The sequence below is a fragment of the Lynx canadensis genome, chromosome A3 (genome assembly GCF_007474595.2).
Source record: "Lynx canadensis isolate LIC74 chromosome A3, mLynCan4.pri.v2, whole genome shotgun sequence".
Taxonomy (NCBI): Eukaryota; Metazoa; Chordata; class Mammalia; order Carnivora; family Felidae; genus Lynx; species Lynx canadensis.
This window is the reverse complement of record NC_044305.1, coordinates 73,794,803-73,819,802: the sequence shown is the minus strand read 5'-3', so window position 1 is coordinate 73,819,802 and position 25,000 is coordinate 73,794,803. Positions and strand designations below refer to the sequence as shown.

The 25,000-nt window shown below is 36.3% G+C and overlaps 1 protein-coding gene across 2 annotated transcripts in view; it reads left to right on the top strand.

Moving 5' to 3' along the window:
- The first annotated feature begins 98 nt into the window (after positions 1-98).
- PNPT1 (polyribonucleotide nucleotidyltransferase 1) overlaps positions 99-25,000 on the top strand; it is a 48,380-nt gene continuing 23,478 nt past the window's right edge. The window contains exons 1-13 of one of the 2 annotated variants that reach the window (XM_030310640.2): positions 99-276; positions 7,261-7,321; positions 7,911-7,985; positions 8,667-8,772; positions 9,593-9,642; positions 10,643-10,706; positions 10,803-10,850; positions 11,741-11,854; positions 18,769-18,955; positions 20,064-20,115; positions 20,480-20,537; positions 22,421-22,517; positions 22,988-23,090. In XM_030310640.2, coding sequence (XP_030166500.1) covers positions 116-276; positions 7,261-7,321; positions 7,911-7,985; positions 8,667-8,772; positions 9,593-9,642; positions 10,643-10,706; positions 10,803-10,850; positions 11,741-11,854; positions 18,769-18,955; positions 20,064-20,115; positions 20,480-20,537; positions 22,421-22,517; positions 22,988-23,090 — 1,176 coding nt within the window. In that variant the 5' untranslated portion in view covers positions 99-115. Of the gene's footprint in view, positions 277-7,260; positions 7,322-7,879; positions 7,986-8,666; positions 8,773-9,592; positions 9,643-10,642; positions 10,707-10,802; positions 10,851-11,740; positions 11,855-18,768; positions 18,956-20,063; positions 20,116-20,479; positions 20,538-22,420; positions 22,518-22,987; positions 23,091-25,000 lie in introns of those variants that run through there. The other variant, XM_030310641.1, reaches the window with a different exon arrangement.

Here is a 25,000-nt window from a genome sequence, read left to right as displayed (position 1 = left end):
CCCCGCGTTCCCCGCCCCCAGGCACTACGGAAACAAAACTGCATAAGGCTCCGCCCCACCGTCTGCAGAGTGAGCCAATCAGGGTGCAGCCCGGGGTGATCGCGTGCCGGGTGTCATGGCGGCTTGCAGGCGTTGCTGCTCGTGCCTGCGGCTTCGGCCGCTCGGCGATGGTACCCTCCGCCTGCCTGGGCGGGAACGGGCGCTCACCCAGTTGCAAGTGCGAGCACTGTGGGGTGGCGCGGGGTTCCGAGCCGTGGCCGTGGACTTAGGCAGCAGGTGAGTAACGGTGTACGTTCTCTGTCCTTTCACAAGGCATCCTGTCTAGCTATCGCATGTATATTCATCTCCCAGGCTAGAAATCCGGCAACACAAGTCTCGTTTACCCCTCTTTACCCCAAACGTAAAATGCTGGATTTCCCTTTCCGGGTTTGGAGGCTGTCTCCTGGTACCCTCCCCTTTGCCGCGCTGTCTCAGCCTCATGTCCTTTGCCTCTCGGTCCTCCCTTTTACCCTGTTCCGGTTTCCTTTCTCCAGCTGAGTCTGTGTACTTGGCTTTCATCTCCTTTATTTGCTTGGATTCCTGGACTCCTAAGTGGGTAACATTCCACCTCGGGATAATGAGTTGATAATGGATGCCTACGTCATCCAATCCAGTTTATTGTTTAAATGCGTGGCCAGTATGACCCTGGGTAGGAAGGGAAGGAAAACGTCAGTTTATTGAACGCTAGTTTTGTGATACACTCTTTTTAAACCTGTGGTAAACGTGCTGTTACCCCCATTTCATAGTTAAAACGGAGGCTAAGAAAGGGTTAGTAACTCTCTCAGAGTCAACAAAGCCAGTACTTTGAGACTAGGTGGATTTTATGTTTCTCTCCAAGCCCATGCTTCTACTAGGGGTCCGTTTGTCACAATTCACGTCTAAAATAACAAAATGGATCCTTTTTGGAATAAATTAAATTGCTACTTACTTTATATATCTATCTTTTTTACATATACTTTAAAATTCTTTGACCCTCATTCGTGCAAAAAGTTGAAAAATCTGTTTTGGATTACAGGTCTTGTTTCCTAATTTACCGAATCCTGAACAAGTTAAGTTTTTTGTGGCAAAATGAGAAGACTGGTCTAGGTCAAGGGTCAAACTTTTTCTGAAAGGGGCCAGATGGTAAATACTTTAGGCTTTGAGGACTGCATACTGTCACATATTCCTGTTTACAAACCCTTTAAAAATGTAAAAAAAAAAAAAAAAAAAAAAAAAAAAATTAGCTGAAAGGCTGTACAGAAACAGGCTATGTAGTTTGTTGATCCCTAAGCTAGATGATCTCTAAGCACCCTTTCCACTTCTGACATTCTTTGATTGTGATTTTTTGAGGGAGAGGATATCTGTTCCATTATTCAAGGACTTAACATTCTTTGAAGAACTGCCTTAGCGGGGGCACCTGAGTGGGCTCAGTTGTTTGAACATTAGACTCTTGATTTCCGCTCAGGTCTTGATCTCAGGGTTATGGGATTGAGCCCTGCGCTGGGTGTGGAGCCTCCCTGAGATTCTCTCACCGTCTCTCTCTCTCTCTCCCTCCCTCCCTCTCTCTCTCTCTCTCTCTCTCTCTCTCTCTGCCTCTCTGCCCATCTTCCCCACTTGCATGCATGTGCTCTCTCTTTTTCTCAAATAAATAAAAAGAAATGCCTCAAAGCATTTCATTCAGCAGACAGCTACTGTGTGCTATACAGACTCCTTTAATGGACACAAAAGCAACAGTATTAGTCCCTGCCTTTCAAATTTTCCATAAACAATCTACTTTAAATCATTTATTAGTCAGCCTGAAAGTTCTTTTAAACTGTGTCATGTGTTGTAACAACTAGATTCATAAATAACATACCCGCTGGGTAAATTAGTTCCTTCATCTTTGTCTTGTTTTTTGTTTGTTTTTTTTTTGTTTGTTTTTTTGCAGCATTTATTAAATTTGACTATGTACCATTCACTTTATATTTGTTATCTTGTGTATTATTTACAATACACTATAGATTATATACTGTTCTGGTGTTTTTCAAATGCTGTACTTAATACTCAGAGTAACCTTTGAGGCAACTGTTTAATTTTCATTTCAACATTTTTTTTCTTTTTTTAATGTTTACTTTGAGACAGAAAGTGCATGCACATGAGTTGGGGAGGGGGAGAGAGAAAATCCCAAGCAGGATCTGCACTGTGTGCACAGAGTCCAATGCAGGGCTTGAGCTCAGGAACCATGAGATCATGACCTAAGCCGAAATCAAGAGTTGGATACCTACCTGAGTGAGCTACCCAGGTGCCCCACATTCCAACAAGCTTTTATTGAGAATCTACTGTGTACAGGGCACTGTAGATACAGAATCTGATGAGGGAGTAAGATAAACACAGGTTTGGTGCAGGGAAAATCACTGTGGTCGAGGTATGGATGGGGTGCCATAGGAGTGCAAAGGCATATTCCATTCTAAAGCTTTCCATTGAAGGTGAATCTTGAGGGGTGAGGAGGAGGAGGAATTAGCAAGGAGAAAGAGGTAAGTGCAATTACAGGGAAGTGAGAGAGTGTATTTGAGTAACTACAAATAACTCAATGTGGATGAAGCAAAAGGTAAAATGGGAGTTTAGCATCAAAGGTCAAATGACATAGGCAGAGTCCAAATCATAAAGATGTTTGTTTTTTTAGTTTTGTATTACTCAATTTTTCTCTGTGGAAGTTGGAGCAAGGTGGTTACATTCCACATCATTCTGCAGATGTTTCTAAAAAAAATTTTTTAATGTTTATTTTTGAGAGACAGAGAGAGCATGAGCAGGGGAGGGGCAAAGAGGAAGGGAGACACAGAATCCGATGGAGGTTCCAGGCTCTGAGCGGTCAGCGCAGAGCCCGACAAGGGGCTCGAACCCACGAACTATGAGATCATGACCTGAGCTGAAGCTGGACGCTTAGCCAACTAAGCCACCCAGGCACCCCTAAAAATGTTCTTTAAGCATCTCTCTCCCTGAAGTTCTACTCCCTGTAGCAGCTGGCTCGGCTCTTCCCTTTCTCTTCCTCAGCTACCTTTACCCACTCTTCTCCCCGCCAACAGAATCTCCTTGCTCATCCTAATCCTTTTTATTTTTTTCAAGTGTTTTTTTTAATTAGGTAAACATTCACATGATTCAGCATTTTAAGAAGTTCAAAAATCTCCTTCCCATATGGTTCCATAGCTGCCTAATTCCAGTTCCCAAAGGCCACTTGTGTTACCAATCTTGTATGCATCTGGAGATATTTTACACATAAAATACTGGAGAGTAAGTTGTTAAAAGGTAAAACCAACTATGAAGTATAAAAGTAATAACCAGTTTGCACTAAAAACAGAACCAAAACTGCATGAATAGGAAAAAAATTACAAGGTCAGGTAACATCAGCTGAGATCATGAGATATAATGAAAAGTAACCGGCTGGTTCTTTGTGTAATATAAATTGCACACACCTGGAAGAAAAAGAGTTCAAATTAGGGAAATCATCAAGGCAGGACTACAGGACTGTCTGGTGTGTGGGCTAGGACCGCTAATGGAGACACTGGGTAGACTCAAGAGAGGGAACAAAGACGGCAGGAAGATGGGATGTTTGAATAAATACATAAATCCAAGTGTGCACGTCTAAGATCTAGGGACACTGCAGACCTGTTTGTTTTTCTCACTCAGCTCCCATTGTAAACAGGTTAGCTTTGGAAGCTTAACAGTGTTGCCTTCTCTCTGCTTCTCTGCCTGCTGATAGAACTGGGAAAGGCTGGTTCTTAGGAGAGGAGTGGGTCCTCTACTCCTTGCCTCAAGCTTTCTTTGTATGTGTGCTCTCTTTGGTACACTGCTAGTCCCTACACAGGTGGGGCTATGTGACTGGTTTTCACCAGCAAAACCTAATATGAAGTGATACAGGTTAGCCACAGACTGAAGTATTTATTTTATTCCAGTGATGCTTACCATTATTCAGAGAGAACCCATGTTTTAACATTTGTTCTCTACTGCCTTCTCTTTGTCCCCTATACAAATTATATCCCCTTTAAGAATAAAGACTTAACCATCGCTGAAGATAACTCAAAAGAATATGCCACTGTGGGCAATCTCAAAAACTGTGGGGCAAGAGCCCTATGAATGGAATAGAACTGTAGCTTTCACAGCTCTTCTGTCTTGGGCCCACTTCAATTTATTTAGAGATACTCTCCCTTTCACAGGGATCACTCAGATACTCAGAATTTGCATTATTGGATGGAATGCCAATTCCTGATAAATCTTGAGAAACAGTGGTAACGTATTCTTATTCCAGATTAAACAAAATTTCAAGACCCTAAATTTACATTTTACACATAAAACCTTAATACTGATTTCAGCTATAGGTTGGTGGGGCTCTGCTTAAGGCTCCAGTGTTACTGGCTCTAAGCATCTCATTCCCTCCACCTTCTATTCCAGCTTCATTCTTATCTCTGCATCTCATTATTCCATCTCTCAAGGTAAACCCATTTTATTATAGGCTGTCATTGCAACATCTGTGTTGAATATCTCAAATATTTCTTGTGATTAAAAAAAAATCCTCATAGTTTTTCAAGACTGATAACACAAGTGTACATGCTTTTTTTGATTTTCAAATTTAACAAAATGAGACTATCTGAATAGGTAAATGTGCTTTTCATGAACTCAGACTTCTGACAGAAGTGTTTAATGAGTAGAAATATTGAGTGATCTCTTTATCCCGTTTGTATATAAAGTACAGAGGCAGGGCATTGTGTGTGTGTGTGTGTGTGTGTGTGTGTGTGTGTGTGTGTGTGTGTGTGTTCAGCACTGGGACTTGATAGAAAGTTTTGGAAGCTGCTTTCATGGGACAGAACATTTTCCTCCGTATCTTCAGGAGTCACTGAGTTGGTTAGGCTTCACAATACTCTGATGAATTTTAGTTTCTTTGACAAGTTTTGCTGATCTGTTTCAAGCCTTCATTAACCTCTTTTTGTACTCACCAGAAGCTGGGAAATAATGCTAATAATACTGACTGTTTATTATATAGAGAGACAGCTTTATTAGGATATAATTTACATGCCATACAATTTACCCATTTAGAATGTACAATTTGGTGGTTTTTAGTGTATTCACAGTTTTGCAGCCATCACCACAATTTTAGAACATTTTCATCGCACCCAAAAGAAACCTCAGACCCATTAGCAGTAACTTTCCATTTCTCCCCAAACTCCATAGCCCTAGGCAACCACTAATCTACAGACTTTCTGTCTGTATGGGTTTGCCTATTCTGAGCATTTCATATAAATAGAATATGATGAGTGGTCTTTTGTGACTGCCTTCTTTCACTTACTATGTTTCCAAGGTATATCCATGTTGTAACATGTATCAGTACTTCATTTTTTAATGGCTGAATAATATTCCATTGTATGTATTAGACCACATTTTGTTCATTCATTGACATATTTTGATTGTTTCCTTTTTGAGGCCATTATGAAAAATGCTGTGGCTATGAACGTTCATATGCAAGTTTTTGAATGGACATACAGGTTTTCATTTCTTTTTATTATTATTTTTTTGTTCTTTATGTTTTTTTTTTTTTAATGTTCTTTATTTTTTTGAGAGACAGAGCACGAGTGGGGAGGGGCAGAGAGACAGACAGACAGACAGAATCTGAAGCAGGCTCCGGGCTCTGAGCTGTCAGTACAAAGCCCAACGTGGAGCTCAAACTCACGAACAATGAAACCGTAACCTGAGCTGAAGTTAGATGCTCAACTGACTGAGCCACCCAGGTGCTCCTCTTTTCTTTTTTTTTTTTTTAAGTTTATTTATTTTGAGAACGAGAAAGCATGTGCACAAGTGGGAGAGGAGAAGAGATGGGGGGACAGAGGATCTGAAGCAGGCCTCACACTGACAGCAGATAGCATGATGTGGGGCTCAAACTCACAAACCGTGAGACCATGACCTGAGCTGAAGTCAGATGCTTAGAGGACTGAGCCACCTAGGCACCACCCAAGTTTTCATTTCTCTTGATTATATATATACCTTGGAGTAGAATTGCTGGGTCATATGGCACTTCTGTGTTTAATCTCTTGAGGAATTGCCAGATTATTTCCCAAAGGAGATGTACCATTTTGCATTTCCATTAATACTGTATGAGGGTTATAGTTTCTCCATATCCTCACCAACACTGTTTATTGATCTGTTTTATTATAACCATCCTTGTACATGTGAAGTCATTATCTCATCTTGGTTTTGACTTGCATTTCTCTGGCAGTTTACGATGTTGAGCATATTTCCATGTATTTACTGGCTATTAGTAGATTTTCTTTGGATAGACTTCAAATCCTTTGCCAATTTAAAAATTAATGTTGTTGGTCTTTCTATTGAGTTGTAAGAATTCTTTACATATTCTAGATACAAGTCCCTTACCAGTTACACGCTTTGCAAATACATTCTTCTATTCTGTGGATTTTCTTTCACTTTCTTGATATCCTTTGAAACATGAAAGTTTTTAATTTTGATAAAGTTCTTTTTGTTTTTGTCTTTTGTCACTTGTGTTTTTGATGTCATATATAAGAAGATGTTGGCTAACCCAAGTTTGAAGATTTACTCCTATGTGTATTCCTAAGAATTTTATGGTTTTAATTTTTACATTTAGGTCTATACTCTGTTTTGAGTTAATTTTTATTTATAGTATGAGGAAAGGAAGGGGTCCAGTTTATTAACTTGTTTGCATATAGATATCCAGTTGTCCCAGTACCATTGGTTGAAATGGCTATTCTTCCCCCTATTGACTTGTCTTGGCACCATTATTGAACATGAAGGTCTTGTAAGCAATGTTTAAAAATTATATTTTGTCCTGAAAGCATTGGAGAATATTTTAAAGGATTGTAAGTAGGGAAATGATTCAGTGTGTGAGTTAAGAGTCTACTTTTATCAACAAGACAAAGGTTGTAAACTAAGGTTGACAGACTAAGGTTGTAAACGGGAATTAACATTTAGGAATGCAGTTAGCTTCTGCACCCCCAAAATACTTTATCTTTCATTCAGATTATTTCTGTGCATTGGTTTCTATATTTTCCTTAAGCAGCTCTTAAACTCCCCTAGTACTTTTGATAATAATTGTGAACTTTATCCCTTTTTTGTTTGTTTTTTGCTGGGTGGGAGCCTGTGTGGCTTGGTTCTTCTGTTAGATATTTTAGAGTATTTTATACTAAGCTGGAATTTGTACTGATGACCTAAGTCCTTTTGTACTGAATTTTTATTTTTAAACAGAAAGTTAGAAATATCCTCTGGAAAACTGGCCAGATTTGCAGATGGCTCTGCTGTAGTACAGGTAAAAAGTCCAGATTTAAAAATTTTCATCTTAAAAATGGTTATGGAGACTGGTACTGTCTTTACAGCATCATATAACTTCTTAGAATTGTGGTATTGGAAATTAATGCAGACCATTTCTAGTTTCAGAACCATTCCAGAGAAGTAGGGAGTCAGAAGGCTGGGTATATTAAATGACTTTTAAGATGTGTTCCAAACTTAGGGTTCTGTTTTATTCTGTTAATATATTCTGTAATGCTTTTCTAGAGAATGTGATTTTACTTTTTTCTTTTAATAGTAATAATTGAGAAATCTTTATATATATCCTAAATTTCTTCATAAGAAGTAGAAAATATGATTGGATGTGGTTAAGCTATCAGTAAGCCTCTTGTTTTAGTTCTATTGCTTTTGCAAAGCTCAGCAACTGTTATAAAACAGATGATCTTGTAGAAAGGATCAAGATTGGACTAGTTGTGATTATTTTCATTATCATGGTGTCTTGGGATAACTGTTCTCTTGTATTGAACTGGAGCAAGGATTCATTCAGTCACTACTTATATGTTAATGTCTGATTTTTAAGGAATTTGCCAGTGTTGTTGTTTATGTTTAAGTCAGGTGACACTGCAGTGATGGTCACAGCAGTCAGTAAAACAAAACCTTCACCTTCCCAGTTCATGCCTTTGGTGGTAAGTATTTGCTGATTTATTTAAACAGTAATATGGCACAAATGTAGAATTTGCAATATTTTTGTCTAGTGTCTAGTGAGTGCACAATGTAAACTTTGCACAGTAAAGGATTTTCCTTAGTTGATACTGAGTCATTATGACTGATTCCTTCATAACCAATTCTCGTATTAGTAGTAAGCATACTTCAGAATGTCCAGGTTGACAACAGTGAAGTGCATTAATACTTTGATGCTGAATAGCAATGAATTCATTGCTTTCATAGGTTTCCCTTCAGTATGAGTCTGCAAGTATGTTTGGTGAAGAGTAAAGAGTTCTGTAGGAGTTTATGGCTTCCTTCTATTATGAAAAGGGGAATGCAGTTTTATTGAACAGAGTTGATATAAAAAAGGGAATGTTTAATTTGAGTAGAATAAGCCACTGTGGGAAGTAGTGAGGCTACATAGTCCTCTCACTGCTAAGTGGAGGGCTTTTTAAAAATCAATTTACTGAAATACTTGTATCAGCTTTCACTTCCCAAAGACATACAAAACACTAAAAGTAAATAAAATATTCTCCATTCTTAATCTGGACCATACTGTTAGCAACCTCAGGAGAATTAGTATCTGAATAGTGGTTCTTGGGAAATAGTTGCCATAAAAAGGAGTTAAATGAACTTCATTTTTTTTTTCATAACTACTTCAGGTTGACTATAGACAGAAGGCTGCTGCAGCAGGTAGAATTCCCACAAACTATCTTAGAAGAGAGATTGGATCTTCTGACAAAGAAATTCTTACAAGTCGAGTAATAGGTAAGATATTAATACAGAGACATTAACTCTCTCTGATATGCTTGTGTTAGCCTTTCTTCTGTCTATATGCTACAGTTCCCTTAAATGTTCTTCCATTAAGTTAACACTGCCTGAGGTTATTTACTTTCATGTGGGGTCCATGAAAGAAAAAATTTTGTTTATTCACTACTGAATCCTGGGTACTTGGTATACCACCTGGCACAAAATGAGCATTCAGTAAATACAGGTCGATGAAATGAATGAATCTCTGTTGACAATATAAATTCCGTGGCTCATGCCTCTACTGCTCTAGTATTTTTCATTTTCATATTCAGCATAGTAATTCCTGAAAGCATTATATTCAACTACTGAAATGTGCCTGCAATCTTTCAAATCTTTGACATCTTTAAATATTGTGGGATCATTTGAGTTTATAGCTCTGCTACAACAGAAATTGTTAGTTTGTGTATATGTATATGCATTCTTCTGACACAAAATACCTCGAAAGATTTTCTTTTGGTCTGTTATTGGCCTTAAGTCTCTTTCCTCTGCTTATATATGTAACTGATGCCTTTGGAACAGAAATGAAAAGTTGCTCCCCAATTTTAGACTTGTGTGCTCCAGCCCTGCTAGTTTTTTGTTATTAGGGCATGGTATAGATTAATTGAAGCACTGACATTTATCCATGACCCTCTCAGTAAGTCAGTCCAAGGGGATTTTTTTTTTTAACATCTGAACAGCTACCTATATTATTTTCCAGCCTGGTGTTTAATAGAGTGAAAAGGTTGAATTATAAAGCAACTTTTGTCAGTACTATTTACTTTTCTTTTTCTTTTGGCAGATCGTTCAATTAGACCTCTCTTTCCAGCTGGCTACTTTTATGATACACAGGTAGATTCTGTTTTACGTTTGTTTCCAGATTAATCAAAAATTACGTAATGAATCTCTATAATGCTACTTAGGCTAAATATTAAAGAACAAAATAAGAATTTTTTGTGATGCTATTTTACATTTTTTTTAAAAAACATACTAATAATTTTAAAAATTAGTATTAATCTGATGTCAATTTGAATTGATACCGAATTATGAGTAGGAGTTAGCCAACCTAGGAGTGTGGAGGAAGCATTCTGAGCAGATGGGGGGGAAGCACAAAAGCTCTGATGAAGGAAACAGGGTTTAGAGCAAAAGTTTATAGCAATTAAGGAGGTCGGGGACAGATCAGGCTGGGGCCTGAAAGTCAGATTAGTGTCAGAGGCTAGGACAATCACTGCAACTAGTTTTTATTACCTATTTTTATTGGGTCCTCTTCTACTTTATTATATTTTAATATTTTGTGAATATTACTCTCTCTGAATAATGACCCATTAATTTACTTTAATTAACTTTTATTTATTTGACAAAAATAAATATGCCTTTGCAAGGATGCCTCAAGAAGTTTTCTCTCTTTTAAGTTGTTTTCTTAAGTATATGACATAGGCGTATTATTGCGGTGTAATAATAAAGTAATTCACTCATTTGTTTTCTATATGCTTGTTAATAGAAAACAGTATTTTTATGTAATAGAAATAGCTAACATTTACTAAATATTTTCAACATGCCCAGTATTGTAAATGCTTTACAAATAATATTACCTTTAACTTACAGAATATCTTTTAGGGAGGTGCTATTATCTTTCCCTTTTAAATATAAGGAACTTTTTGAGGCTTAAGTAATTTGCCATAGTCAAGCATGTAGTTAAATGATAGCCAGAAATAAGGGTTTGACTATAAAGTCCATATTTTTAACCACATGGTGATCCTTTATTTTAGTTCAAGATGTTAACAAAAATGATAATCCTCCTAAATCAAGTAGATTTTTTTTTAAGTGCTTTAAATTTTTCCCCTTGTACCAGGTACTTTGTAATCTGTTAGCAGTAGATGGTGTTAATGAACCTGATGTTCTAGCAATTAATGGTGGTAAGTTTAAAAATCGAGATTAAAATTATCACCTTTTTTTAAAGGTATGAAATAATTTTATTTCAGCTCTTATTTTTTTTCTTTGTTTTTGTTAAGCTTCTGTAGCCCTCTCATTATCAGATATTCCTTGGAATGGACCTATTGGTAAGTTAGGATTTGAAAATAAGAAACATGTTTTTTACTAGTGAGCATGCTATAGCAAGGGCATAGATTTACTGGCTCTGTAAATCTCATAGGGAGTTTAGTTAGATGACCATCTAAGATTCCTTTTTGAGATATTTTCATCCTTGCCTTGAGTTTTATTTCTGATAGCAATAAGTTATAGTGTTAGAGACTTTTATGTTCCTAGATACTTTGACTTCTTAGTTGCCTCCTCTGTTTAAGGACTTTTTGCGGGGGAATAGGAAATTATTAGAGTACATAGTCTTTCAGGATAAAACAACATGTTTAGAACTTAATGACTCTTAAAAGTTGTATTCATGCAATATAAAAAAGACTCATCAAGTAAGTAATTTTTGAATATCCTAAATGCCAGATACTAAGGTAAAAACTGAAGGAATAAAGGCAGACTAGGCACAATTCTTGCTTTCAATGTAAGCAGGGGAAACAATTATTTATAAACAGCATTATAAAAGTATAGTAAAAATGGTAAGAAAATGATAGAAAAGGGTGGGTTTAGTTTTGTGAAGTCAGGTTGTCAAGGAGGGCTTTTCAGAGTACTCACCATTAAAGCTGAACCTTAGTAGGAACAGATGGTAAGCATTTGCCTTGGAGAAAGTACAGTCTAGCCCAAGAAAAGAGCATGAGCATAATCACAGAGGTATGGAAGAAATAGTGTATTTGAGCAATTCAGAGTGCTCCAGTGAGGCCAGAAGGTAAGGTGGGGTAGGATGTTCTGTGGGCCTTAAATACCATGGTAGAAATATGGATTTTATTGTAGTCACAATTAAAGATAGGGATTGAAGCTATCACTGAAATAATGTCTTGAAAACTGAGTTTTTATTGCACAACTGCCTGTATTTTGAATATCTTAGGGGCCGTCCGAATAGGAATGATTGATGGAGAGTGTGTTGTTAATCCAACACGGAAAGAAATGTCTTCCAGTACTTTAAATCTAGTGGTTGCTGGAGCACCTAAAAGTCAAGTTGGTAAGTAGTTTACTACATTTGTTCTGGATTTCACTTAGAAATTTTGGCTCCTTAAAAATGCATTTGTATACTTCTGTGTATTTGTTTTGTCAATTAGCCATAAAGATTTTTGTTCTATTTTATTGCTGCCCTATTATGGTAGTGCTCTTGCTACATATCAAACAATACCTAGAATTATAGAATGTTGTACAAGTTTAATTGAAATCTACAAAAATTTTTATTTTCCACGACAGTTCTGGTAATTATTTTTAGACTAAAAAGCTAGTCTAAAAATTGAATTTCTAAATCTGGTAATAAATTGTTTTATTAGTTTAAATATGTTAATTTAGCTAATTCATCATTCAAAACCTGTTTAATGTCCTCTGAAAAAGAGGTGACCTATTTCTAGTAGGTAGAAAACTAATGAAGAAATGCACTGACCATAGGTTACCCTCGCTCCTCGTAACAAAAATGTCATAATTGTATGAATGAAAAGTGGCATAGTTCTGTTGAAGGAGAATTGGCTTCCACAGTCAAAATAACCTGTGCTTGAAACCCAACAGCTGCCTCACAGTTAACTGTGTAACCTTGGACAAATTAATTAAGGTCTCATATCAGTGTATTCTGTGTGATATTTGATATCTGGGACTTTCTGACATGGGATCTTCTGATGTGGAAATATTTTGATGAAATGTAAACTACTGAGCTTTTATTACTTTTTTGTACAATTAACATATGAAATACCTCATTTCCAGCTTCTTTTGGAATACTGGTCAATAATGGAGATGGAATCTGGTACTATATGGTAGATAAAACACATATAATAGGAGTTGTATGTTATCTACATATTAGAGCTTGTGTTGGTAAAATAAATAACACGTGGGTCCATGACAGTTATAGTGGCTCTATGAGATCTTAAGAAATCTGGATTCCTTTCAGTTTTCTGCCCTGCTATCCTCAAGTGGTGGCCCTTATTTCATGCTTATGAACTGGCTACTGGAGCTCTGACCAACTAAGCTGATTTGTAGGCAAGAGGAAGGAAAAAAGAGGGGAATAACAAAAAGGTGTATGCCAACTGAGTAAGTCACCTTCCCTTTCAAGGAGCTTTCCTAGAGCCCCGACATAGCAGTTTTCACCTACATCACACTAAGGCAGAACTGTAACACATGACTGCATCCTTGACTATAGGGGAAGCAAGGAAATGTTTTGGATTCTACCTCCAGAAGGTGAGATTCATACTGTAGGGAACTATTACAATGTAGAGAGAACATTGCAAAGATTTGGGGAAGCCATGAATAACAGATGACTCTTTCATACTTGAACATCTCAGAAGGGGCCTTGAGCAAAGTGTTGGTTTACTGTCTAAAGTTTACTTGATCTGAATCTGAAATTTTTTTTGCTTAAAAATAGTTTTACAAGTGAACAAGTAGTGTTCATTACTTAGTAAATTATTTTTTTATAGGGTTGTTGTGAAGATTAGAGTCAGGATTTGTAAAGTACCTAACATAATATCTAGTACCTAGTAGGCATACCGTTCATACCTGCTCTTATCATTTAGACACAGAAATTAACTTGATTCAAAATTTATATCATATAAATGGTCATATATATAGTCATATATATAGCCTCTACCTACTTTGGACTTTGAACTCCTCTAATTTTATGTAGATGTTGGAGGAATGAACTGGGGATCTTTATTGCATCTATGGCATGCTGTAGAAACCTCACAGGCAACCTTCTACTTTTTCTTCTTACCTCTTGCTCTCTAGATGGATTGCTCTCTTGCAGTCTAGAGACTGAAGAAACCATCAGTAGGTTATCTTGAGTAACTAGGAGACTGAAAGTGATTCAGAAGCAACCTCCTAAAGGACTGGTTTCAGAAATTACCAGCCTCCATTTTATGTCTTTTGCCATCACTGTCTCCATGAAGATATTCAGCCAGTTCTCTACTTTGATAACGATGCACCAGATACACATTTTACTTCATGTTTCATGTGTTAAAGTTAATATTGGGCCCAAGTCATGGAACTTCTGGGATACAAAAATACAGAAAAGTAATTACTTACTGCCATTCCATTATTTAAAAATTTAGTAATCCAAATCTTTAAAGCATGACCTTATAGGGGAAGAATAATTTCTTTGTGCTTTTAGCTGCCAGATGACTTCAGCAGCCATCATTCTACACGTTCTGCTTGTGTTCAACTGGTACACTTAATATCACTGATCTTTCTACATGTGCTAGGATATAATTTAGGAAAAAGTATACCAGTAACAATTTTTAAGGAATTTATATCTAGAATTCATAGTTTTAAACTAATCTCAAAAATCTTCAACTGCTGAAAATGGTTAACAGTTTAGAGTAAGCATTTAGACAAGCTATTTTTGTGTAAATTTTTAGCCTCTATGGCAGTGCTGTCCAGTAGAACTCTGCAATTAAGTAAATGTTTTATATTTGAATATGTGGCAACTGAGCATTTGAAATGTGGCTAGAATGGCTAAGGAACTGGATTTCAAATTTTATATAATTTTAATTTATTTAAATGCAAATAATTATATGGAACTAATAACTGCCATATTGGACAGCATGGGTCTATAGATACAAAACTGTAAGGAATTTTCTTATCAAGTATTTTTTAAAATGAATTGCTTTGAAGTTTAGTGAAAACAAAGTTTGAGGAATATTAATTTTCTTTTTTTTTTGTTAGGGAGCTTTATTCTCATGTTTATTTTACTAAAAGCTCACATTGTGCTTGAAATATCCCATCTATTGTTTATCATGTTATTTTTTTCAATATATGAAATTTATTGTCAAATTGGTTTCCATACAACACCCAGTGCTCATCCCAAAAGGTGCCCTCCTCAATACCCATCACCCACCCCCCATCAACCCTCAGTTTGTTCTCAGTTTTTAAGAGTCTCTTATGCTTTGGCTCTCTCCCACTCTAACCTCTTTTTTTTTTTTCCTTCCCCTCCCCCATGGGTTTCTGTTAAGTTTCTCAGGATCCACATAAGAGTGAAAACATATGGTATCTGTCTTTCTCTTTATGACTTATTTCACTTAGCATCACACTCTCCAGTTCCATCCACGTTGCTACAAAGGGCCATATTTCATTCTTTCTCATTGCCACGTAGTACTCCATTGTGTATATAAACCACAATTTCTTTATCCATTCATCAGTTGATGGACATTTAGGCTCTTTCCATAATTTGGCTATTGTTGAGAGTGCTGCTATGAACATTGGGGTACAAGTGCCCCTATGCATCAGTACTCCTGTATCCCTTGGGTAAATTCCTAGCAGTGCTATTGCTGAGTCATAGGGTAGGTCTATTTTTAATTTTTTGAGGAACCTCCACACTGTTTTCCAGAGCGGCTGTACCAGTTTGCATTCCCACCAACAGTGCAAGAGGGTTCCCGTTTCTCCACATCCTCTCCAGCATCTATAGTCTCCTGATTTGTTCATTTTGGCCACTCTGACTGGCGTGAGGTGATATCTGAGTGTGGTTTTGATTTGTATTTCCCTGATGAGGAGCGACGTTGAGCATCTTTTCATGTGCCTGTTGGCCATCGGATGTCTTCTTTAGAGAAGTGTCTATTCATGTTTTCTGCCCATTTCTTCACTGGGTTATTTGTTTTTCGGGTGTGGAGTTTGGTGAGCTCTTTATAGATTTTGGATACTAGCCCTTTGTCCGATATGTCATTTGCAAATATCTTTTCCCATTCCATTGGTTGCCTTTTAGTTTTGTTTGTTGTTTCCTTTGCTGTGCAGAAGCTTTTTATCTTCATAAGGTCCCAGTAGTTCATTTTTGCTTTTAATTCCCTTGCCTTTGGGGATGTGTCAAGTAAGAAATCGCTACGGCTGAGGTCAGAGAGGTCTTTTCCTGCTTTCTCCTCTAGGGTTTTGATGGTTTCCTATCTCACATTCAGGTCCTTTATCCATTTTGAGTTTATTTTTGTGAATGGTGTGAGAAAGTGGTCTAGTTTCAACCTTCTGCATGTTGCTGTCCAGTTCTCCCAGCACTGTTTGTTGAAGAGACTGTCTTTTTTCCATTGGATGTTCTTTTCCTGCTTTGTGAAAGATTAGTTGGCCACACATTTGTGGGTCTAGTGCTGGGGTTTCTATTGTATTCCATTGGTCTATGTGTCTGTTTTTGTGCCATTAATTTTCTTTATTATATTCTTCCTTTCATATTCTTTTAAATGAATTTATTGAGGTATAATTTACATTTGTCAAATACATTTTTAAAAATCTTCAGTTCAGGGGCACCTGGCTTGCTCAGTCAGTTAAGCGTCTGACTTTGGCTCAGGTCATAATCTCATGGTTTGTGGGTTCGAGCCCTACGTTGGGCTCTGTGCTGACAGCCCAGCACCTGGAGTCTGCTTGAGATTCTGTATCAACCTTTCTCTCTGCCCCTTCCCTGCTCATGCTCTGTCTCTCTCTGTCTCTCAAAAATAAATGTTAAAAAAAAAAAAAAAAAAACCTTCAGTTCAAATTAATCTGAAAAGTGAGAGAGGATGTCATGGGAATACTGATGAGAAGAAGAATATAACCATTTCAGTGTCATGGTGACAGAAAAGCTGCTTCATATCTCAAGGGAAGTATTGAAACTTTACCTTGCTTTACCCTCCCCCATTTGTAATATAACTGTTTTAATATTCCTCTACATTTAGAACCACAACAGGCTGTTACAATTTTTTCTTTTGCTTCAGCCATCAAACATAATTTAGAAAACTCAAGAGGAGAAAGAAAGTGTATTTACCTACATTTTTGCTTAACAGGTACTTTTCTTCCTGATATTCCATGGTTTCTTTATTGTTTCTGTTTAGAGAACTTCTGTTAGCCATTCTTTTAGGGGAGGGCTGCCAGTGACAAATTTTCTTAGTTCTCCTTCATTTAAGAGTATCAGTTCATTTCTAAATATTCATTCCTTCATTTATTTATTTCATAAATATTTTCACTGGGTATGGGATCCTGGGTTGACAGTTCTTTTCTTTCAGCACCTAAAAAATATTATGCCACTTCCTTCTGGCCTCCATGGTTTCTAATGATAAATCTAGTGTTATTTGAATTGCTTTTCCCATACGGGTAAGGTGTTGTTTTTCTCTGGCTGGTTTCAAGATTTTTTTTCTTTGTCTTTGATTTTCAGAAGTTTAATTATGATATGTTTTTCTTTGGGTTACCCTATATAGGGTTTACTCAGCTTCTCGAATCTGTAGGTTTATGTCACTGCCAAATCTAGGGACTTTCCAGCTATTATTTTTCCAGTACTTTTCAGCCTGCCATCTTTAGCCTCTCTTTCCAGATTTCAGATGACACAAATGTTAGGGGTTTTTTGTTTTGTTTTTGTTTTTTTTTAATTTTATTTTTTATTTTTTTAAATTTACATCCAATTAGCAGATAGTGCAACAATGATTTCAGGAGTAGATTCTTTAGTGCCCCTTACCCATTTAGCCCATTCCCCTCCCACAACCCCTCCAGTAACCCTGTTTCTTCTCCATATTTATGAGTCTCTTCTGTTTTGTCCCCCTCCCTGTTTTTATATTATTTTTGTTTCCCTTCCGTTATGTTCATCTGTTTTGTCTCAAAGTCCTCATATGAGTGAAGTCATATGATTTTTGTCTATCACTGACTAATTTCACTTAGCATAATATGCTCCAGTTCCATCCACGTAGTTGCAAATGGCAAGATTTCATTCTTTTTGATTGCCGAGAAATACTCCATTGTATATATATATACCACATCTTTATCCATTCATCCATCAATGCACATTTGGGCTCTTTCCATACTTTGACTATTGTTGATAGTGCTGCTATAAACATGAGGGTGCATGTGTCCCTTCGAAACAGCACACCTATATCCCTTGGATAAATGCCTAGTAGTGCAATTGCTGGGTCGTAGGGTAGTTCTGTTTTTAGTTTTTTGAGGAACCTCCATACTGTTTTCCAGGATGGCTGCACCAGCTTGTATTCCCAAAAAATGTTAGGTTTTTAACGTTTTAGTTTCACAGGTCTCCTTCAACTGACTGATGGAATTCCAACATACAAAGCACATAAGATTTTTTTTCATTCTAGATTATAACTAGAAGCTTTACAAGTGACCTTAATGACAACATGATGTAATTAAACATATTAGATGTGATAATTACTATCATATCTTTGCATTACAGGATCTTTGACTTGGTACAAATGGAGAAGTGCCAGGAATGACACACAAGCAGGGCAGAGTCTGTCAGCCTAGCAGAAACCAAAGCCAAACCCAAATAGCAGATTTTAGCTAGATACCATGCTAGAAGCACTGCTTGGGGTTTCTTCTGCTTTACACAGGAGTTTTACTATTACAAAACCATAAACAGCCTTTTTATGGTAATAGCTACTGTCCTCTAGTTGGCTTACTTGAAACAGTATCACTTCAAAAGATTTTCACCCACCTGTGCAAGCAGTAGACAATGTGACAATGACAAAATTAAGTAGGAGGTCACAGCAAATAGTTGTTAAACAGGAAACATTTATTGGATATCTACTATGCTGTTGTTTTTAAATTTCATTTTAACTATATATTAAAAGTAAATGCAGCTGTATGCTTTAAAAAGTGGAATTTTATGGTATTTGAATTATAGCTCAGAACTTACTTAAAAAGAAGTATGCATAATTCGTTTCACTTGTTATGAGAAGTCCCTTATTAAATTAAAGAAAAATGTAAACCTAATTTCAGATATTAAGTTTTCTTTATTCATTGCTGTTTACATTTTGGAAGTATGTTGATTTTAAGGGAAGAAATTTAAACGGTAGATATACTATTAATAAAATTGATCTGTAGTATTTATGTCATGTATACATGTATGTATACATGTCATATACATGCATGTCATATGTAGCACTGACAATGCTATACTGGTAAAAGGTTCAATGACAGTCTTTTTTTTCCCCCTTTAAATAGTTATGATGGAAGCCTCTGCAGAGAACATTTTACAACAGGACTTTTGCCATGCTGTTAAAGTGGGGGTAAAATATACCCAACAAATAATTCAGGGCATCCAGCAGTTGGTAAAAGAAATTGGTGTTACCAAGAGGACACCTCAGAAATTATTTACCCCTTCACCAGAGATTGTGGAACACACTCATAAGTAAGAATATCTGTACAAAAGAAAATTTGAAATTGTTACCAGATTTAATTTCCTCTCAGAAAAAAACTTCCCATGGAAGCATTGTCCATGCATTACTAACATGGTACCCTTCTATTTTAAAAGTGAGTGCCAGGGGCACCTGAGTGCCTTAGTCAGTTGAGTGTCTAACTCTTGATTTCAGCTCAGGTCATGATTCTCAGGGTTGTGGGATTGAACCCTATGTCAGGCTCCATGCTTTGCTTAAGATTCTCTCTCTCCCTCTGCCCCTCTCCCCAGCTTGTGTACTCTTACCCGCCCCCACCCCCCAAATTAAGAGTGCCATAAGTATCAGTCATTAATGCCTTAAAAGGGATAAACCCACTTCCCTCTTTAAGGGCCTAAGCTTGAATCCCAAATGCAAGGGGGAGGGAATTTATTGGTTATGATTCATATAATCCACATAACTCTGTGTCAAAAAGTAAAAAGAAAGTATAGGATATCTATCCAAGGAAATTGCTGAGGTTCTTGAAAAGAAATCGAGTTTGAAAAAAAAAAAAAGTATGACCATCTCTTTATGCCCAGTGCTTACAGCAGTGCCGGTACATAGGCAAGCACTGAGTAAATATAAATGAAATCACCAGAAAAAGTATTTCATTTTACTTCAAATAAATTGAAAAAGTTAATATTTCCATTAGTATCAATCTCATAGCCATCAGTGAGAGAGTAAAGAGATGTAAACTGTCCCCAACAAAACAGTTGCCTGCAATAACAGCCAACATAGACAGAATAGAAAAAAGCAAGAAGTTAAAAGAGAGTGTTTCGGGAGAGAGACTTTGTGTGTAAGAAAAAAATCTAAGTTGAAATAAATTGAACAATTAAGAAAAAGGGAGGGCATAGCACCATGTGTGAGTGATTTCCCTGACAGGTAGGGAGAAAGAAATTTGTGTATCATTATAAACAGTAAACAGAGGAGCTGTGTTAAAGAATAATAAATACATATTTTTAAATTCTCTATGAAATGCTTATTAAGTATTTTAGCTTACTATTAAATATTTGTTTTGTTTATAATAGACACTGCCTCATGTTTCTAAGTATTTTTATTCTGACATTTATTTTGTGCTTCAAATAGACTCGCCATGGAAAGACTCTACGCAGTTTTTACTGATTATGAACATGATAAAGTAGGTGTACCCAAAATTTGTCTTCTTGTTCTGGGAATTCTTTTTTGTCATAATTCACATAATCTTATTTATGAATGTTAGTCCTATTTTTATTAAAAATCTCTAAACAGCTAAGTAAATAGAAGCATAGCAATTTGCTTCTCCATTCTCCTTTTGTTGATTAATGCAAATTTTAGGGAAGTGTGCAAATATATTTGACTGAATTAAACAGCTAATAGCTCTTGTAAATCAATAACCAGCTCTAATCTTCTGAAGAATATCAGTAGAAAAACCTGAGTACTATTGCATTGTGTTAATTGTATAATAATGTAAAAATAGAAATGGTAAATATTGCCATGTATACTGAATTTCATCTTTCTTTTAGATTTCCAGAGATGAAGCTATTAACAAGATAAGATTAGATACAGAGGAACAACTAAAAGGTAAATTTTGGTTTTTTTAATTGAAGAAAATATTTAAAGGAAATATGTTTTTTAAATTTCAATTTACTCTAAGACTTCAAAGAATCAGTTATTCTCATTGTTCTTAGTTTTATGTTCAGGATACCTAAACTTACCTTAAACTTACTTTAAACTTAGGATAATGCTGCATCCCAGGGGTACTGTTAAATTAACTTCTGTGAATGTGGTCAGCACTGTACCTGATACAGAGTGATCACCAGTAAATGTTGAATGTGAAATACTCCTAATCTCTTCTGGATCAGGTTCTTAAACCTCTATGATAGGAAATTTTGTATCCTGTCATTTGAACATCTGAAAAATATTCTTTAAAATTCTTGACTTTTTAGTCTGTGAAATTATAATACTGATAATATCTGGTTTATAGGGATTAAATAGGTAAATCATTTGCATTTGTGCCTGCCACATACCAACTGTCCAAAAAATGTTAACTGACACTGTTATTAACATGTAGGATTGTAAAATTTAGATTTTAGAGAATTTAGCTCTCCAGAAATTATTAAGCAAAGGATCTTATTATATTAATATCAATCACAAACTGAATGTATACCAAGAATGACATATACTTATTAATTTTTCGGTTAAGAGATAAATGTCCTCTCTCCTATCTTATTTTTAAGATTATAACTCTGCTGTTAGTATTGATACTAAGGCCATTGCCTGTAATTGCCATTGAAAATGTATAGTCTTTTCTCATTACGTTTCATCCTATTTGTTAAAAATGAGCTGTATAACACTTGTTGCCTTATTTAAACAGAAAAGTGATTTTGTGTTAATATTATATGTAGTAGAATATCTTGAGGACATTTTGAGTTCATAGGATAATATTTTAAATATTTAATTACTAATTATTTTCTTTTCCAAGTGCAAGTCAGAGCATAAAAGTTCATACTAAAGTGTATAAAATTATTCTTGCCTGATGAAGGTACAGTTTTTAATATATCTCTCTGTGTCCATTTCTTAGTTCTGGTTAAAGTTATAATTAAGAAACCAAATGCCTTAAAGAACAGTGTCACAGCTGTGTCAGTCACTATGTGATCTCAGGCAATTTACTTCTTTAAGCTGATTTTTCTTCTTTAGAATGGTGATAATAATAGAATATACCTCATAAGTTGTTTCAAAGACTAAAGACTTTAAAATATATATATATATAGTACATGGATCATGAAAGAATTTGATAAATGTTAACTAAAAAGATTTGTAACTATAGATTTGTAACATAAAGAAAATTATTTCTCTTTGCAGACTAAGATACAAGTTCCTAAGGTAAAACAGTGAAGGTGATTAGTCTTAAAGAGTGTCATTCAGACCTTTTCATAATATGGCTGGATTTGTTATTAATGTAATACAATAGAGGGGCGCCTGGGTGGCGCAGTCGGTTAGGCGTCCGACTTCAGCCAGGTCACGATCTCGCAGTCCGGGAGTTCGAGCCCCGCGTCAGGCTCTGGGCTGATGGCTGGGAGCCTGGAGCCTGTTTCCGATTCTGTGTCTCCCTCTCTCTCTGCCCCTCCCCCGTTCATGCTCTGTCTCTCTCTGTCCCAAAAATAAATAAACGTTGAAAAAAAAAAAATTAATGTAATACAATAGAGAGCTAATTACAAAGCACTGTTTTTCTTGTAGAAAGCAGACTGAGTTCTCGATAACAATACATTTGAGGTATAATACTTGTGTCTCTCCTACTTCAGAATATTTGATTCATCTACTTTGTTTGCCTGGGGACAAAATGTTCAGCTTCACCTCCCCCTTGGTTTACTGCCACGGTTAACTAATTTGATACTATGAATCGAAGAGAAATCTTATCTTCCAAAAGGAGAAAACCTCTGTTTTGATTTGTATTTCTTCTACAGAAAAGTTTCCAGAGGCTGATACATATGAAATAATAGAATCCTTCAATGTTGTTGCAAAGGAGGTTTTTAGAAGTATTATCTTGAATGAATACAAAAGGTAAATATATCTTTTTTTTTTAATTTATTTTATTTTTATTTTGAGAGAGACAGAGAACATGAGCGGGGAAGGGGGCAGAGAGAGAGGGAGAGAGAAAATCCCAAGCAGGTTCCACACTATCAGCACAGAGCCCGACACAGGGCTCGAACTCGGTCAACCATGAGATCATGACCTAAGCCAAGCTCAATAGGATGCTTAACTGACTGAGCCACCCAGGTGCCCCAATATATCTTTTTTTGATGGAACTGAATGAAATATGTGCTGTCTCTATAAGGTGCTTTGAAAGTGACAACTTGTTCAAGGAACTGTTCTTTTTTTTTTTTTTTTTTTCTTTTTTTTAAAGTTCTTAAAGTGCCATAGGTGATATGACACAATTGGGATTGAGAACTTTCTGGTAGGAATAAAGAGATAATAGGTGATATTTATGATTTTGAACACTGCTTTACATACTTATTCCTTTATTACTGTAGGTGCGATGGTCGAGATTTGACTTCACTTAGGAATATAAATTGTGAGGTAGATATGTTTAAAATTCTTCATGGATCAGCATTATTTCAGAGGGGACAAACACAGGTAATATATGTGAAAAGCTGTATTTGCTAACAGGATTGCTTAATTAGATCTAATAGAAGTACATTATGTAGACACTATAGATTTTTATCTTATGGAATGTGTTAATACCTGATTTTTTAAAAATATTTTTAATGGCTTTTGAGGTATAATTGCCATCCACAAAACTACACATATTTAAAGTGTATGTTTAATAGGTTTTCAGGTGTATACAACTGAGAAACTGTCCCCAAAGTTAAGATAATGAACATATCACCCCTGCAAAGTTTCCTCCTGCCTCTCTATAATCCCTTCTTCCTGCTCCCCTCCCTTTCCTCAGGCAACTGTTGATGTGCTTTTGTCTCTGTAAATTGGTTTGCATTTTCTAGAATTACCTGGTATCTCTATCATATTTTTCTTTTAATTTTCATGCACAGAATTGAATCACCCATGCTCTTCAGTTATGGCATATTGTCATTTTTGGTCTATTCAAGGCCCTCATTTGTTTTCTCTATTTAGCTTATACCTCAGTCCTATTCTTTTCCTTTACTTAGGCACCCATTGTCTTATATTTAACATATAGGTGTATCCATTGTTTTGTGTATGGTATTTGCTTTATACTCCCTCCCTCTTCTTATATTAATCACTACTTTAATTTTACCAGTTTAATTGATACAAACTGTGGTATGTCCTTGCTTTCATTTGTATTTCCCTATGAGTCTAAGCATCTCTTTATATAAATAGCCTATCAGTGTGGTCACTGCATAAATCATACCCTGGAGGGCTGCACACCCTCCAGGACATTCTTTTCACTTAGATAGTGGTCCCTGAACTTAAGCAACGTGCTCGTCCTGGTTCAGGTTTGCTCTTTTGTGAATTATCTGGTCATATCCTTTTGCCAGTTTTTTTTCTTTGTTCTTTTTTTTACTGTGGTTTATTTTTTTCTTCCTATTTTCTAATGATTTCTTCTATTAATCCTTTTTAGTAACCAGAATTTGTATATCCTCTCCCTCTTTGTCATAAGCCTTTTAGCTTTGTGAAGAGTGAACCTGAAATCTTTAGTTTTGATGTAGATAATCCTTCCTCTTTTTTATTTTGTGATTTGTGTTTTTAAAGTCTTATTTAAGGAATCTTTCCTTACCCTCCTAGTCACAAAATTGTGCACCTAATTTTTCTGTTAACTTTCTGGTTGTAGCTATCAAATTTAGACCATTAATCTATCTTGGAGTTTACTCTTACATACGGTGTGAGGTGGAAACCTCCAGAATGAGCCAATTTTACAACTTATTTACTAATTCATTTTTCCTGTTGACTTGTAATGTTGATATATTCTGAGCTTATAAATATATTTTTGAACTATATTCTGTTCTGTGAATTTCCTTGGCCAGTGTCAAACTGTTTTAGTTATTATGGTTTAAAGTTTGTCTTAATATATGAGGAGCAAATGCTCCTTTTTTTTTTTTTTTTTTTTTTATTTTTTTTTTTTTTTCAACGTTTATTTATTTTTGGAACAGAGAGAGACAGAGCATGAACGGGGGAGGGGCAGAGAGAGAGGGAGACACAGAATCGGAAACAGGCTCCAGGCTCTGAGCAGTCAGCACAGAGCCCGACGCGGGGCTCGAACTCCCGGACCGCGAGATCGTGACCTGGCTGAAGTCGGACGCTTAACCGACTGCGCCACCCAGGCGCCCCGAATGCTCCTTTTTTTAATTGTTTTATTTTTTTTTTAATGTTTATTTTTGAGAGAGAGAACGGGGGAGGGGCAGAGAGAGAGGGAGACACAGAATCAGAAGCATGCTCCAGGCTCTCAGTTGTCAGCATAGAGCCCAAAACAGGGCTCGAACCCATGAACCACGAGATCATGACCTGACCTGAGGTCTGATGCTTAGCCTACTGAGCCACCCAGGCACCCAAAATCCTCCCTTTTTATTCTC